General features: G+C 51.7%; 1 protein-coding gene across 1 annotated transcript in view; it reads left to right on the top strand.

Moving 5' to 3' along the window:
* The first annotated feature begins 1,598 nt into the window (after positions 1-1,598).
* The window catches only part of LOC101969867 (guanylate cyclase D), a 32,523-nt gene continuing 20,045 nt past the window's right edge, over positions 1,599-14,076 (top strand). The window contains exons 1-7 of the mRNA XM_005323322.2: positions 1,599-2,319; positions 6,368-6,663; positions 7,485-7,839; positions 10,341-10,425; positions 10,818-10,914; positions 11,000-11,128; positions 12,248-12,328. Of these exons, the coding sequence (XP_005323379.2) occupies positions 1,599-2,319; positions 6,368-6,663; positions 7,485-7,839; positions 10,341-10,425; positions 10,818-10,914; positions 11,000-11,128; positions 12,248-12,328 (1,764 nt within the window). The remainder of the gene's footprint in view (positions 2,320-6,367; positions 6,664-7,484; positions 7,840-10,340; positions 10,426-10,817; positions 10,915-10,999; positions 11,129-12,247; positions 12,329-14,076) is intronic.

Here is a 14,076-nt window from a genome sequence, read left to right as displayed (position 1 = left end):
TACACCTGACTCCTGACTCCCCTGAGGATCTAAAGATGGTGATGGTGATGATGACGGTGACGGTTCCATTTAGTTCACGTCTCCTTATTCAAGTCCCACTGTAGATACTGTACACATTTTAGTTTTCACAATTCTGTAGCTATTCTCATCTCCTTTTTGTAGGTGAAAGAACTGGACCTACAAGGACCTCAGATCCCTCAAGGTTAGGGGCTAGTAAGCAAAAAAAACAGGGTTGATTCTTCTTTGTGAGTCTGAGGCCTTTCTATTCCTCTGCACTGAACTTGATTTCTAAGGAGCTACTCTACACAGGCCATTGCTGCTGGCATTCAGAGGGCTCCTTGCACTCTCCTGATCCACACTTTCAAGTGCTGGGTTTGTTTGAGCTCTGCCTCCTTGAGGAAGCCCCCCATGCCCCTCTCCTTACCCACAGGGCCTCTTCCCTGGTCCTTCTGCCTAGAATCCAAAATTGTGGTCAGCTCTTCTCTTGCCTGGGACCTGCCTCCCTCCCAATCTGGTAGTTCCCTAAGGTGAGAGTGGATCTGTCCTATGCAGCTCACACACTGGCTGCATACATGGTGGGAAGAAAGAAGGCAGTGTCCATGGGTGGAGAGTGTGCAATAGCCAGGAAGGAGGTAGAAGCAGGGACTTCAGTTGCACATCAAGGCCCAGAAACAGTAGGATGAAGTGGGAAATGTCATCGTTCAAGTGTCCTGGTAGAGGTCATCATGTGTGGGGTGTCTGATGAGCTGAACTGCCTTGGCTCAAATCCTATCTTTCTGCTAGCACGTCAGATTTCCTTAGTCTACTGTCTGCACAGTGGGGAGGGAAAGGCCTCTGCGTCCAGGTCTGTGGGGGAGGTCAGAGATGGAAGGAGCACGTGTAGGGTTAACTGACCAGCCACAATTCCCATGCACACACTGAAGGGTGAGGTCCCTGCATCTGGACTTGCATAAGTTGCTAGGGTCTGTGGAGTCCACTAGGGTAAAGGGCTGTGGGATGGTGCTGGGCTTGGAGGGAAAGAGGCAGGGACACTTGAGGGGCACCAGGAGAACCTGTTCTGTTTTAAAGATCAGTACTGGAAGAAACAACTCTATGTTGAAAGAGGGAGGATTTATTGAATACCTAAGTACCAGAGACTATGCTTAAGGGTTCCACAGGATGTCAATTAATCATTGCAATCATGCTTTATCAAGTAGGTTTTATTGCCCGTATTTCACAGAGGAGGAAAATAAGGCTCAGAAAGCTTCAAGGTTGGCCCAGGTTTCCAACATTGGAAATAGGGGGTCGGGTCTGGCTAATTGTTTCCATGGCCCATACACAGAGCATTTGAACTGCAGCTCAAAGCTTCATGTGGGCATTATGAGACTATGAGCCTGTCCTGGGAGGATGTGAGGCCCCCCAACTCTTGTGGAGAGTCCTTGGAGTTCATGGGTCTAAGTCCCTTGATTTACCAACAAGGAGACTGAGGTTCTGGGAGGAGGTGTCTGCCTCTCAATCTTGCCCGGAAATACTACTAGAAAATACTAGAAAGCAAGCCTTTTCCATATCCCCCTTTCCCCAGGGCCGCAGGGAGCTTGTACCCTGAAGGTTGGGACCGGATGCCGCCACACGGGAAGATTGTCCTGCCCTGCCAGGGTCCCCAGGGGCCTACTCTTAGTCATCCAGGAACAACCTCTTCTTTGCCACTTCCCTCTGTGGTGTTTTGGGGTGCCCTCCTGTGGGCTGGCTCCCTTGCTCATCTGGCCTGGGGGACGGGTACCTTCACTGTGGGGGTGCTGGGTCCCTGGGACTGTGACCCCATCTTTGCCCAGGCCCTCCCTGGTGTGGCTGCCCAGCTGGCTGTGGACAGAGTCAACCGGGACCCCTCATTGTTGCCGGGCTCACATCTGGCTTCCATGGTTCTGCCTACAGGCTGCCACACTCCTCAGGCCCTGGCCACATTCCTGACCCACAAGGACACTGTGGCTGCTTTTGTGGGCCCTGTCAATCCTGGCTACTGCCCAGCAGCCGCCCTGCTGGCACAAAGCTGGGGCAAGACCCTCTTCTCCTGGGCATGTGGGGCTCCAGAGGGAGGCCGTGAATCAGTGCCCACCTTGCCTTCTGCTGCCCAGGTGCTGCTGACTGTCATGAGATACTTTGGTTGGGCTCGCTTGGCCATTGTGTCCTCCCACCAGGACATCTGGGTGGCCACAGCCCAGCAGCTGGCCATGAGTTTCAGGACACAGGGGCTGCCTGTGGGGCTGGTGACCTCTCTGGGACCTGGGGAACAGGGTGCCACGGAGGTCTTACAGCAGCTCTGCAGTATGGACGGCCTGAAAGGTAAGCACGCAGGTACTCTTCTCTGTGGGCAGCCTGCACTTCCTATGGCCACCATGTGGGCTTCCTCCTCATCAGACATGGTTGCTCTGTGTTTAACTCACGGACAACAACCCGGTGAGCTTGTCCTGTTGCAGTCTCTGGCAGCTCAGAGAAGGAACTTGCCCAGGTCACACAGCTGGCATGTAGCACACCTGGATCCTGCGCTCTGGTCCAAATGTCAGTCTTGGGGTGGGAGCTCAAGGCCTCCTAGGTTCTTGGCCGGTGATGGGAAGGTCATGAAAGGGTGGCAGCATCTGAGCCCAGGAGTGAGCGCCAGTCTTGGTCTGGTGGTTAGAATCATAACCTCCATGGGTTTATTGCCTAATGATCCTTCCAGCATTCACTAAGTCCCAGAGGTGCTGGGTCACAGCAGTGAACAGGACAGACATGGCGATGGATCCCCAGGGATGGGGAGACAGATGTGTGAGCAACCGGTTCTGATAGAAGTGGCAGAACCATCTTGAGAGGCCTGCAGAGCCAGAGGAGAAGGGGCTGAGCCGGGGGCTCTGAGAGGCTCCTTGGAGAAGGTGTCCATCCTTAAGGAGGTCACCAGCCAGGGACAGACATGGTGTCTGGGGAAGTGACAAGCAGATGGGATCTCAGGTGAATCTAAACGGGGTTTGTGGCCCATGTGGGTTAGGAAATCAATTTAGTGAATCATGATTCACTAGTGAGGTGGAACAGAAAAAGATAGAAAAAAGTAGAATTGAGTATTTTAAAACAGAATAGAACAGACCAGAATGAGACTGCGTCCACTTGAGAGTGCGTTTCAGGCAGCAAGGGTTGGTGGGGGCCCGGGAAACTTCCTCTTAGTAGACTCAGTTCCTAGGCACTCTGCTTTGTGAGTACATCAAGGTGAAGTGTATCCAGACCCTGCTGGGCTCTGGGGACCTGGGAAAGACTAGCTGGGCCCCAGCTGTGAGGAGCTCATGTTTGGTGGGGAGACAGGGGTGCAGAGGGGCACACAAGAACCCAAGGTCAGGGAATCTTGATATCCATCTTATTGGTGATTGGTACTGAGTTCGTGTTCCACGGAATCGAAGAATGAAACCGTGAACAGCTGAGGTAAGCAAGTGTAGCCAGATTTATTTAAGAAAGTGATGGAGAACAGACTCCTCCAGAGAGAAGGGGATTTGGGGAGCTGAAAAGTGACTTGCCTTTTTGATAGCCTTTGGAACATCTCTCTTTCATTAATCATTGTTTTTCCTTTCTTCCCCGTACACGTGTCTAGGAGCACAAACTCAGAAGTTTTTTTTTTTTTCTTGAAAAATTCCAGTCAGCAACCCTTTGTTTACCGTCTTCTTGACCCTCATTATTTTTACCCCTGTTGACTGATTCGAACCCTCATTGGCCAATTTTCTCATTTCTTTCTTTCTTTCGTTTTTTGTTTGAGATTGGAGATCGAACCCATGGGTGCTTAACCATGGAGCCACATCCCCAGCCCCTTTTTATATTTTATTTAGACACAGAGTCTCACTAAGTTGCTTAGGGCCTCGCTAAGTTGCCAAGGCTGGATTTGAACTTGGAATCTTCCTGCCTGGGCCTCCTGAGCCACTGGGACTCATCATTCTTACCTACATGGACTGCCTGGCCTTTCCCCCGTCTCAATCTGAACTGCTTGGGTGTAGGGAGGTGACATTAGGGCAGGGATGACAATAAATTGACTGCAGAATGGAGATGAGAGGCAGCTGTATTCTGGGTGAGGGACCAGCTTATGCAAAGGAGTGTAGGTGACACTCTTACAGGGCATTCTCTGGACATACTTGTGGGTATCCCACTGCTGGCCCTTCCAGATGTGTGACTTCAGGCAAGTCACCAAACCTCTCTGTGCTGTGGTTTCTTTATCCATAGCACAAGGATAATCAAAGCCCCTAACTCGTAGGATTGTGACGATGAAACGGACCTCTGCAAATAAAGAGTTCAGAACAGCGCGGGTTCACAGTGAGCACCAGCTTACAAAGGATGAAGGCTTTTCCGCTTAAGTGGCTTCATCCCCAGTTGTGTGAGTCAGCTTCCCCTAGGGGCCAAACGTAGAACAGCGCTTCCAACTTGGGCTAAGGGGCGTTTGGGGGACACTGAGCAGAAATCAAACATAGCTGATAGGACACAAAGACTGGTTCCATTTCTGCCCCATCCTGGTGGTCTCTCTCCACATTATCTGGTTCCAGAGTGGGTGACTTGTGGCCACTGGCTCACACAGCATGGCCACTCAGGGATTCAGCTGAGACCCAGGGCTCAAGACTCTTACTTCCATGTAATGAGGGGCTTCAAACCCCAGCAAGAGGATTCCCTAGCCTTACTTGGTGGCTCCACTTTCCTGGGTTTTCTGGAAAAAGAAGAATTGCAATAGGAAACGGGGACACATCCAAACAAGCAGTAGCTGTTTTGTGCTGTGGTTGGAGCCCTGTTTAGGGAGCCAAGTGGGGAAGAGAGACGGAGCTGAGGAAATCTGATGTGGACCTTTATCTTGGGCAGGGTCCTGGTGCCTGGACAGGCAATTGGCTTCCTTATTACCAAAGCTGTTTTACTAAGACAAAGATGAATGTATCCATATCTGCTTAGACCTTTAGGATGCTGCCCATGGCCACAGCTGAGTACAAACTGGCCGGGTGTGGTGGCACATGCCTGTAATCCCAGCAACTCAGGAGGCTGAGGCAGAAGGATCTGGAATTCAAAGCCAGCCCCAGCAATTTAGTGAGACTTAAGCAATTCAGTGAGAACCTTATCTCTAAATAAAATACAAAAAGGACTGGGGTGTGGCTTAGTGGTTAAGTGCCCCTGGATTCAATCCCTAGTATAAAAAAAAAAAAGTATAAGCTGATGAGGAATGGATAACAAAAATGTGGTCAGCCACATAGCGGAATATGATGCAATCATTGAAAGGAATGAAGTCCTGACATGTCACAACAAAGATGAGCCCAGAACACTTCACACTAAGATGCCAGACACAAAGAATGCATGTTGTACAAGTCCACTGAGATGAAAGATACAGAAAAAATCCACACAGAGACAGATTAGGAGGGAGGCCAGGAAAATCTACACAGAGACAGATTAGGAGGGAGGAATGGGGAGTAACTACTAATGGAGGTGACCAACATGCTCTTGGATTAAATAATGGCAACGGTTGAACAACCCTTTTGAATGTGCTGAAGCCATGGTACACTTTCACACTTGTAAAAGAGCGAGTTTTATGATATGGGAATCTTCTTCATTTGAAAAAAATTTAAAGGATTATAAACTGTGAGCCAGCCCTATGTCCAACTCCTGGCTCTAGCACGTTGGTGGTGACGTATTCTGGGGCAATTCCTTAACCACGCTGTGCCTCAGTATCCTCATCTGAGGCTGGACTCAAGTGTCCTTTGCCATCTCTATTTCTTAGTGATAAGAAGACAGTAGTGTCTGGAGCTCCAGATGGGATGCAGGTGCTGATAAACATACTTCTTAGTGCTGTTGTAGTTTGTTTTTTTTTTTTTTTTTGGTGCCAGGGATTAAACCCAGGGATGCTCAACCACTGAGCCAGACGCTTGTTTTTTATTTTGAAACAGAGTCTAAGTTGCTCACAGCCTCGGTAAATTGCTGAGGCTGGCTTTGAACTTGCAATACTCCTGCCTCAGCCTCCCGAGCAACTGGGATTACAGGCATGCACCACCATGCTTGGCCAGTGCTGTCATATGATCAAAAGCAAGGGTCACATACATTGAAAGCTGTTATTAAATATTAGTAATTGTCAAGGTCAGAGGGTTGAGATAGGGTGGGAAGTTGAACAAAATTATCAGATGGGCATGCAGGGAGGGGAGGCTGGGAGGGCTGGGTTCATACAAATCCAGATTTGGTGGCCATGGCCATAATGGTTTTGGGGAGAAGACAGGGGAAATTCTGCCTTTGCAGCCTGATGTGGGGCAGGGAGTGGAGAAGAGTTCTGAGCAGCTCTTAAGCCAAAGAATTCTGGGCTTCAGGGAAGGCCGCAGTTAGACCAGGCTGCAAAGGTGACCCTGCTGTCTCCCTGCAGTTGTGGTGCTGTGCATGCACTCGGCGCTGCTGGGGGGCTCCGAGCAGACCGCGCTGCTGAGCCGCGCTTGGGCCGAGGGCCTGGCGGGCGGGAGGCTGGTCTTCCTGCCCTACGACACACTGCTCTTCCCCCTGCCCTACCACAACCGCTCCTACCAGGCCCTGGGTGACACCGGGCCCCTGCAGGAGGTCTACGATGCAGTGCTCACTGTCACCCTGGAGTCTGGCCCCAAAGACAAGGACTTTGCTGCTGCCAGCATGGATGCACAGGCGGCTGCCCACCTGCAGCCAGAGCAGGTAGGTGCGTTAGGATTCTCATACACCTGGAGGCTGGGGGTCCCCCCTGCCAAAGGCCTTCCTGGCCTTCTGGAAGTGCCAGGTGGGAATGGGGGTAGGATGGCATGACATCACAGCACGTCTGAGGACTCGGCAGACAGGATGTGCTGCTGACTTGGTTGTGGCTTCTAGGACTTGGCTGGACTCAAGTGTCCCTTGGCATCTCTGTTTCTTAGTGATAAGAAGAGAGTAATGTCTGGAGCTCCTGATGGGATGCAGGTGTTGATGGAGGGTCATTCTATCGGTTATTCATCTGAAAAACGTAGACTTATTTCCTAATATGTGCCACTGTGCAGGGAGCCTGGTGATATAGGAGACAGACCTGATCTTCAAGGGCTTCCTTCTGGAGACAGGCAATAACCAAGGGACAAGATAACCAAATTTAAGTGTGAAATGCCATCAAGAAAATAGAAGAGGATCCAGTGATGGGGGAGCCTGGGGTGGAATGGTGCACAGGCAGAATGGGAGGGGGTAGCCCCTGGGGGGGCCTTGGAGTTGAGCTCTGAATACTCAGAAGCAGCCAGAGGAGGATGGATGGAGAACAATGAGCTAGACCAGGAGCTTTGCTTTGGGAAGGTTTGAGATACCTGTGAAGCCTCAGAGTTGGTGACAAAGGGGGTGGCTATGGGGACTGAGGGGATCTGGTGGCCTCAGAGAGGACTGTATTGAGGACAAGGGGGAGCAGTTATCTAAACAATTGCTATTAGTAGAAAGACCAAGGCCCAGAGATGCCTGGGAGCCTGTATTGTGGGGTTTTGCAGTGGGGGGCTTCTCTTCCACAGGTGTCTCCTCTTTTTGGAACCATCTATGATGCTGTTGTCCTGTTGGCCCATGCCCTGAACCACTCTGGGAGCCATGGGGCAGGGCTCTCAGGAGCTCACTTAGGGGACCATACAGGGGCTCTCAATGTGGCAGGCTTTAGCCAGAGGATACGAACGGACAAGAGGGGCAGAAGGCTGGCCCAATATGTCATCTTGGACACAGATGCTCAAGGAAACCAGCTGGTACCCACCCACATTCTGGACACAGGCACATGGCAAGTGCAGCCACTGGGCAAGGCCATTCACTTTCCAGGAGGGGCACCTCCAGTCCATGACTCCAGCTGCTGGTTTGACCCCAATACGCTGTGTATGAGAGGTAACTAACTCATCATCCACTCGTCCATCCATCTATTCATCCATCTGTCCACCCATCTATTCACAACCCACCATCCATTCATCCTCCATTCATTTATCCATCCATCACCCAATCCATCTATCCATCCATCCATCCATCCATCCACCCATCACCACCCATCCATCCTTCATTAAAGTTTTCCACATGGGCCATCTTAGGTGAGTAGCAGGAGCAGGTGCAAAGAAAGGATATGAAACTTCATGAGAACACTGAACCAACAGCTGTGGAGCACCAGGGGAGACCGAGCAAGGCCTCCCTCAGATGAGAAGGGTTAAAGCATTTACAGAGATGTTCCTTCTCTTTGATCTAAAATGTTCCACAGCTCCTAACTAGGCTATTTTCCTTCTTCCGTCTAGTTTCCTTCTACCACTAGACATCTGAAGCTCAGAAAAATTTGGTCACTTGCTGGAGGTCACACATAGAGTTGTGACTGAGCTCATGCTGAACATAAATATTCTGACTAAGTGCAAGATTTCTTTTCCTCATGACCACCATGGGTGTGAGACCAGGAGGTCCACACGGTTCTGAGTCTTGTCACTCATCCATTCTGAGTGTCACCCTTAAGAGACTGCACTGACACACGTGCCTAGGTCTATAGAGATGTGCACACACACGGGTATACACACGTGCACCCATGTTCCCTAATGCACATGTAGTTATGGTGGTCACCACCACTAGTGGGCAACTCAGATTTGACTAAGCTTGTGTGCACCCCTAACCTGCCCCCAACCCCCACACTTCTCTTGACCTGGGCTCTCCCTGCCCTCCCAAACTTCTTCCACAGACATTTCCCTCTTGGGCCACCCTTGACTGTGTACCTTTCTCTCCCTGGAGAGCTCGTGACCCTCCATCCCAGGGTCATGAGCTCTCCTTCATCCTCTTTGTCTTTCACGACCAGCTCTGCAGTCAACCTGGGGCCTCTCCTCTGTGCTCCCATGGCCCCTGAGCACATGGCACTGTAGTGTGTTCACAGGGTGTGTGTCCTATGCTGGGGACGTCTAGTGCCATCTGTCTCTCAGCTAGATGTGAGGTCCAAGGCATCCCCTTGGTGAGAGAGGACTGGGGGAAGTCTTCACCTGATTGTTTATTGGCTTCTCTTTTCTTCCACAAATAATGATTGAGCAGCTGTCCCTGCTGCCCCAGCCACTGTGCTCAGCCCCAGGGTCTGGGAGAGAATTACACACCCTTCCTGCCTCATGGGCTGATTCTCTTGAAGATCAGACCCAGGCCCCTCTTTCCAGTAGGTTCAGTCTGGTGGCAGACACAGGGACAGCCAGAAACCATGCCACTCAGTGTGGTCAGGCCATGACAGGGCAGCCAGGGGCAATGGATCCTGGAGGAGAGCCTCCCCACACCTCCTCCCCCAGCCTGGCTCACTGAGGTGTCCTCTAACAGGCTTTAATCCATCCAGTCGGTAACCAGCCAGCATGGACTTACTGACATCCACTCTGTGCTCAGCTCAGACGCTGGCAAAACTCACAGGATAACGGAGGCGGGGGAGGGGGCAAAGGCAGGTGGAGGGGCTCTAAGAGGGATCCAGGAGGCAGGATCCTGAGCAGGGACACCAGCCTTGGAGTTTGAATTCTCTCAGGGATCCCATAATGGCCACTCCAATTCTAAGTCAGGATGGCCATGGTTATCATGAGGATACTGTACACAGCTGATACCATAGATTGCAGGACCAGGGAGCAGGGGCTTGGTGTCACATACTTAGGGTTGCAGCTTGACAGTCTGCTGACCAACTGTGTGACCTGACAAGAAAGGAAGGAAGGGGTGGTCCCCTCTGCTGGGCAGCAGGGCTCAGTGTCCTCTTTCACTTAGCTGTCCAGGCAGATGCTTGAGCTGCCCATGCCAAGTCGCCCACCTACTCCCTCAGGGGTCTAGCCTCCCCCTGTCTGGCTCCTGGTGTAGGCCTAGAGATCTGGGTTCAGAGTAAGGCTCTTCCAGTCGCCAGTGTCTTCCCACAGTGAAGCTGGCTGCCAAGGCAGGTAGCAAGTGGCCTGTTGCAGGGGGCAAGCAAGAAGTGGCAGTGAATTTCTCCGTTTTATCCAGCAGCTGCCTTGTCTAGGCCTGTGTTAAGTGCCAGGGACACTGAAAGGAGGAAGTCACAGGCCCTGCTGTCTGGCAGCTCAGTCTAGTGGGAAGGGGCTTGACAGAGAAAAGACCACTTTTCTCTGAATGTGACCAAGGCTCTCCTGGGGTCCTGAGGCAGAGAGCCCAAGGCAAAACCACAGACAGCAGTGCTGGGACTTGACGCTGCCATCTGCCGGTGAAGCTTCCTCTGCTAGCAGGCAGGACTCTCCCAGTTAGAGGCCATTCTGAGGCTCAGCCCTGAGGGCAGGAAGACTGGGCAGGAATCCACATCCTCACTTCCCAGAGGAGAAACCAAGGAAGAGAGTGAGGGTCAGAGAAGGGAGCTGTCCCCACCACTGTGACTCTTGTCCATCCCCGCTTCCCCCCAGGTGTGCAGCCTCCGGGCAGCCTCCTCACCCTGGCGCTGGCCTGTGTCCTGGCGCTGGCGGGTGGGGCCCTCGCGTACCTCTTCAGGTAAGAGACTGTCTTGGCTGAGCCTGGCTCTGGCCCACAGGGCCTGCCACTAGCCTCCATCTCCTCAGCACTCCTTTCCATCCACAGTGGGGACTGGTCAAGGCCCTGGATAAGACTCATCCCCTTAAGCTCCCCATCTGTACAAAGCAGGGCTGGCCAGGACCATCCCCAGGGGGCTCTGAACCTCTGGAAACAATTCTCCCTGGAAGACTCCGGGTCTGAGCCCGAGGCTGAGGATTCTGTGAAGTCAGTGCTCAGTGACCGCCCAGTCCCACTGGGTCTGTTGGGAGATGAAATGGAGCTAATCAGGGAGGACTCTGACTCGGGCAGTTCTACCAGCCAAAGGAGGTGGGGGTGATCTTTGTAGTACTCCCACTTTCTCTCCCTTCCAGATTGGGCATCCAGCAGCTGCAATTGGCAAGGGGTCCCCAACAGATCCTGCTGACAGCCCAGGAGCTCACCTTCCTCCATCGGCCTCCGAGCAGATGGGTGTGCGAGGCGGGTGGGACAGGGTGTGGGACAGGCAGTGGACAGAAGACAGGGCTAGATCTTGACCATGCCTGCCCCCTTCCAGAGGTTGCAGGTGGACAGTGCAAGTGAATCGAGGAGTGTGACAGATGGCGGGAGCCTGAGGTCAATGGCCCAGGGGTCAGCAAGGAGCCTGTCAGCCACCCAGGAGCCCACGAATGTAGCTCTGTATCAGGTGAGGGCCTCGGCTATCCACATACCCACTGGGGAGCTCTAATCAGTTTGGGAAAAGCTAAGGAAGCCCACAGCCCTTTGTGCCTCTGTGTTATGCCTCAGTATTATTATGGAACTAGAAACCGACCCAGGTAGGAGCAGTGGGTTTCCTGGGTTCCTTGGCAAGCAGAGCTAGAACCAGGCAGCAGGATCCCAGCTCCCAGCCCAGCCTGGTTCATGACCTGACCTTTGGAAACCACCAGTTCCTGGCCACTTGTCCCTGGGTACTGCCTAAGTCACTCTCCTCTCTGCTCAAGGAAAGTGCCGTCCCTGGTCCCCAAGCCTTGATGTGAAGGGCAGCACCCAGCCCAGGACAGCCTCCAGGGAGGCTGGAAGGTTAGAGGTTAGACCAATGAGACTCTAAGGATACCTCAGTCTCTCGGTGGCTGTTATTCTCAAGTTCAATAATTCATTGACACTGTATGGTCCTCATGTTCTTGCCTCCCACAGTTGAGGAGCCAGACTAATTGTTTATGTGGGAATCAACATGAGACTCTTGCTGCTTCTTTTCCACCTGGCCTCCTGGGGGATTCTACTTTTCCTTTCTGTTGAGGAGGTTTCAATGATATACCAAACATGTTTTTTTCTGTTTTTCTGAGAGAACTAGCTGGCTGTGGGTGAGGCCAAATTGGTGCTGGGCAGAGCCTGGGCAAGTTCAGAGTCCAGCCTGAGGCCTCTTCTATGTCCCTGGGTCACAGAGCCCCACCTCTGGCTCACAGGGTTTAGGCATCAAGGGTGCCTGAGGCCTGCAGGGTGAAGCTGACCTGGAGGTGAGAACTAACATGCTTCATATTCCCATCTCATGGGTACTGGAGACCTGGGTGGCCGTTAGCCCAGCCTGAGGCCACCTCCTCCCCTCACTTGCAGGAACTTTGATGTGGTAGAGCTAGGACTAGAACTCATGTCCATCAGCCAAAGCCTGGGCCCTAACTCTAGCTGGGTCCCCGCTGACCAAGCTCCACCAGGCTCAGATCACGCAGAAGCAGTACACTGATGGGGAAGAGGCCGAGGCTGAGGAGTGGAGGGTTTCCTCGGGTTTATGCAGCAAGAACGGCACAGACTCTTGCTCTTCCTTCTACAGGGAGACCGGGTTTGGCTGAAGAAGTTTGAAGCAGGCACAGCCCCTGACCTGCGCCCGAGCTGCCTCAGCCTCCTGAGAAAGGTAGGGCTGCAGAGGGCATGGGGGGACGGGTTCTGTGAGGAGACCCTTACTGGTTGGATTGGTTCCTGCTCAGTGTGGAAGCCTCTGCCTCAGAGAAGAAGTCCTCTCTGTCCTCATGATAGCTAACCATGGCCAGCACCTCAGCATAGCATACTCCGTCACTGTCACCCCTGCATGCCAGCATCCCTACACCCCATTGCCACCCCAGTAGGGTCCTCATCATAACCCCAGGGGCACAGTCCCCCAGCAGTGCTATCACATAGCATCTCAACACCATCAAGGGTCCTCATCCTGTGTACACACCCCACCCTTTCACACACTCCTCCGCTATTTATTAAGCATCATGTATGTGCCAGTGTGCTGGGCTTTGGAGAAGAGAGGTTCTTTCCCTACAGAGCTTCTGGTCATTTGTCCCCACAAACCACATATACACCTTCACCTGAGATTGGCACTATCCTGAGGGCAGTGTGGGATGGTAGGTAGAGCTCGGGAAGATCCTGGATAAAGATGGAGCCAGACACCCAGTCCTAAGAAAGTGGTAAGGAGAGCAGGAATATCCAGAATGCCTAGAACTGTCCCTGGCAAGGGGCATGCCTTCGATGTATTGTGAACTTTATTAGTTTATTAATGTTGTTACTTTTATTATTATTTTCAACATTACCACTATAAGCAAAAATAAATAAATAAATAAATAAAAGAAAAGAAAAGAAAAGAAAGAAAAGAAACCAAAACAGGAGCAGACTTCAACAGATCAGCAAGCTGTCTTTATTCAGCCGGGGTGGAATGGCACATTTTCAGGGGATAAAATGGTGACTGGTTACAAAGGGGTCTGTGTTTCATGGGTCTTAATGAGAGTGAATCATAGCAGGATGTTTAGTGTGACTTAATCACTCAAGATTGAGGACATGCTGCTTGGGCAGTCAGGAAATTGTGCAAGTTAAAAATCTAACTCAGGAAAACAGTTGTAAAAGCTTGAAACTCATCATCACTGGGATGAAGGTGCAGAGCCTGGAGCCCATTATTTGCCTTCTCTGCAGGACCCATTGTCTCTGGGAGAGGATGGGAGCCCAGAGCCCAGGACACATTGTAGGCCTTCCCCTCCTCCCCTCCCAATCACACTGTCCTCCTTTTCTCCCTGGGGTCTGTTGTTCCCCTTTTCTTGGAGGATGCTATTTTCCATATCCTTCAACCACTATTTGAAATAAAGTTTGGAGAGATTAAGTGACTGGAGGTAAACTTAGGCATTTCCCAGTGGGCATCTTCCAACCAAAGTGAATAACTGTTTCCTCAAATAAAGGTCCTGCATGTAGTCACACAAGTTTGGAAATTTCTCTCTTTGGCCATAGCTCTTCTCAGAACCTTCACTGGGCTGTTCCGGTTGTCTACCACTGTGTAACAGTGTGCCCCCAAAATGTAGTGGCTTAAAACAATGACCATTTTATATCTTGCAGTTTTGTGGGCAACTCTGATCTGCTTTGCACTGGTTGGGGATCGCTCAGTGGTGTTTAGCTGGAAAATGGGCCAAACCAGGTGGACAACCTGCTTTATAAATAAAGTTCTATTGGAACACAGCCATGTTCTTTCCTTTAGGCATTGTCTGTGAGTACTTTTGTGTTATAAGAGCAGAGGCGAATAGCTGTGACAGAGACCCACAATGCCTAAAATATTTACTATCTGGACCTTTACAGAAAACACTGATGATTCTTGGTCGGGAGAGCCTAACATGGCTTCACTCACACGCTCCCTGC

This window comes from Ictidomys tridecemlineatus, chromosome 4, assembly GCF_052094955.1.
Source record: "Ictidomys tridecemlineatus isolate mIctTri1 chromosome 4, mIctTri1.hap1, whole genome shotgun sequence".
Taxonomy (NCBI): domain Eukaryota; kingdom Metazoa; phylum Chordata; class Mammalia; order Rodentia; family Sciuridae; genus Ictidomys; species Ictidomys tridecemlineatus.
The sequence above is the reverse complement of the archived record's forward strand: the minus strand, read 5'-3'. Positions and strand labels throughout refer to the sequence as shown.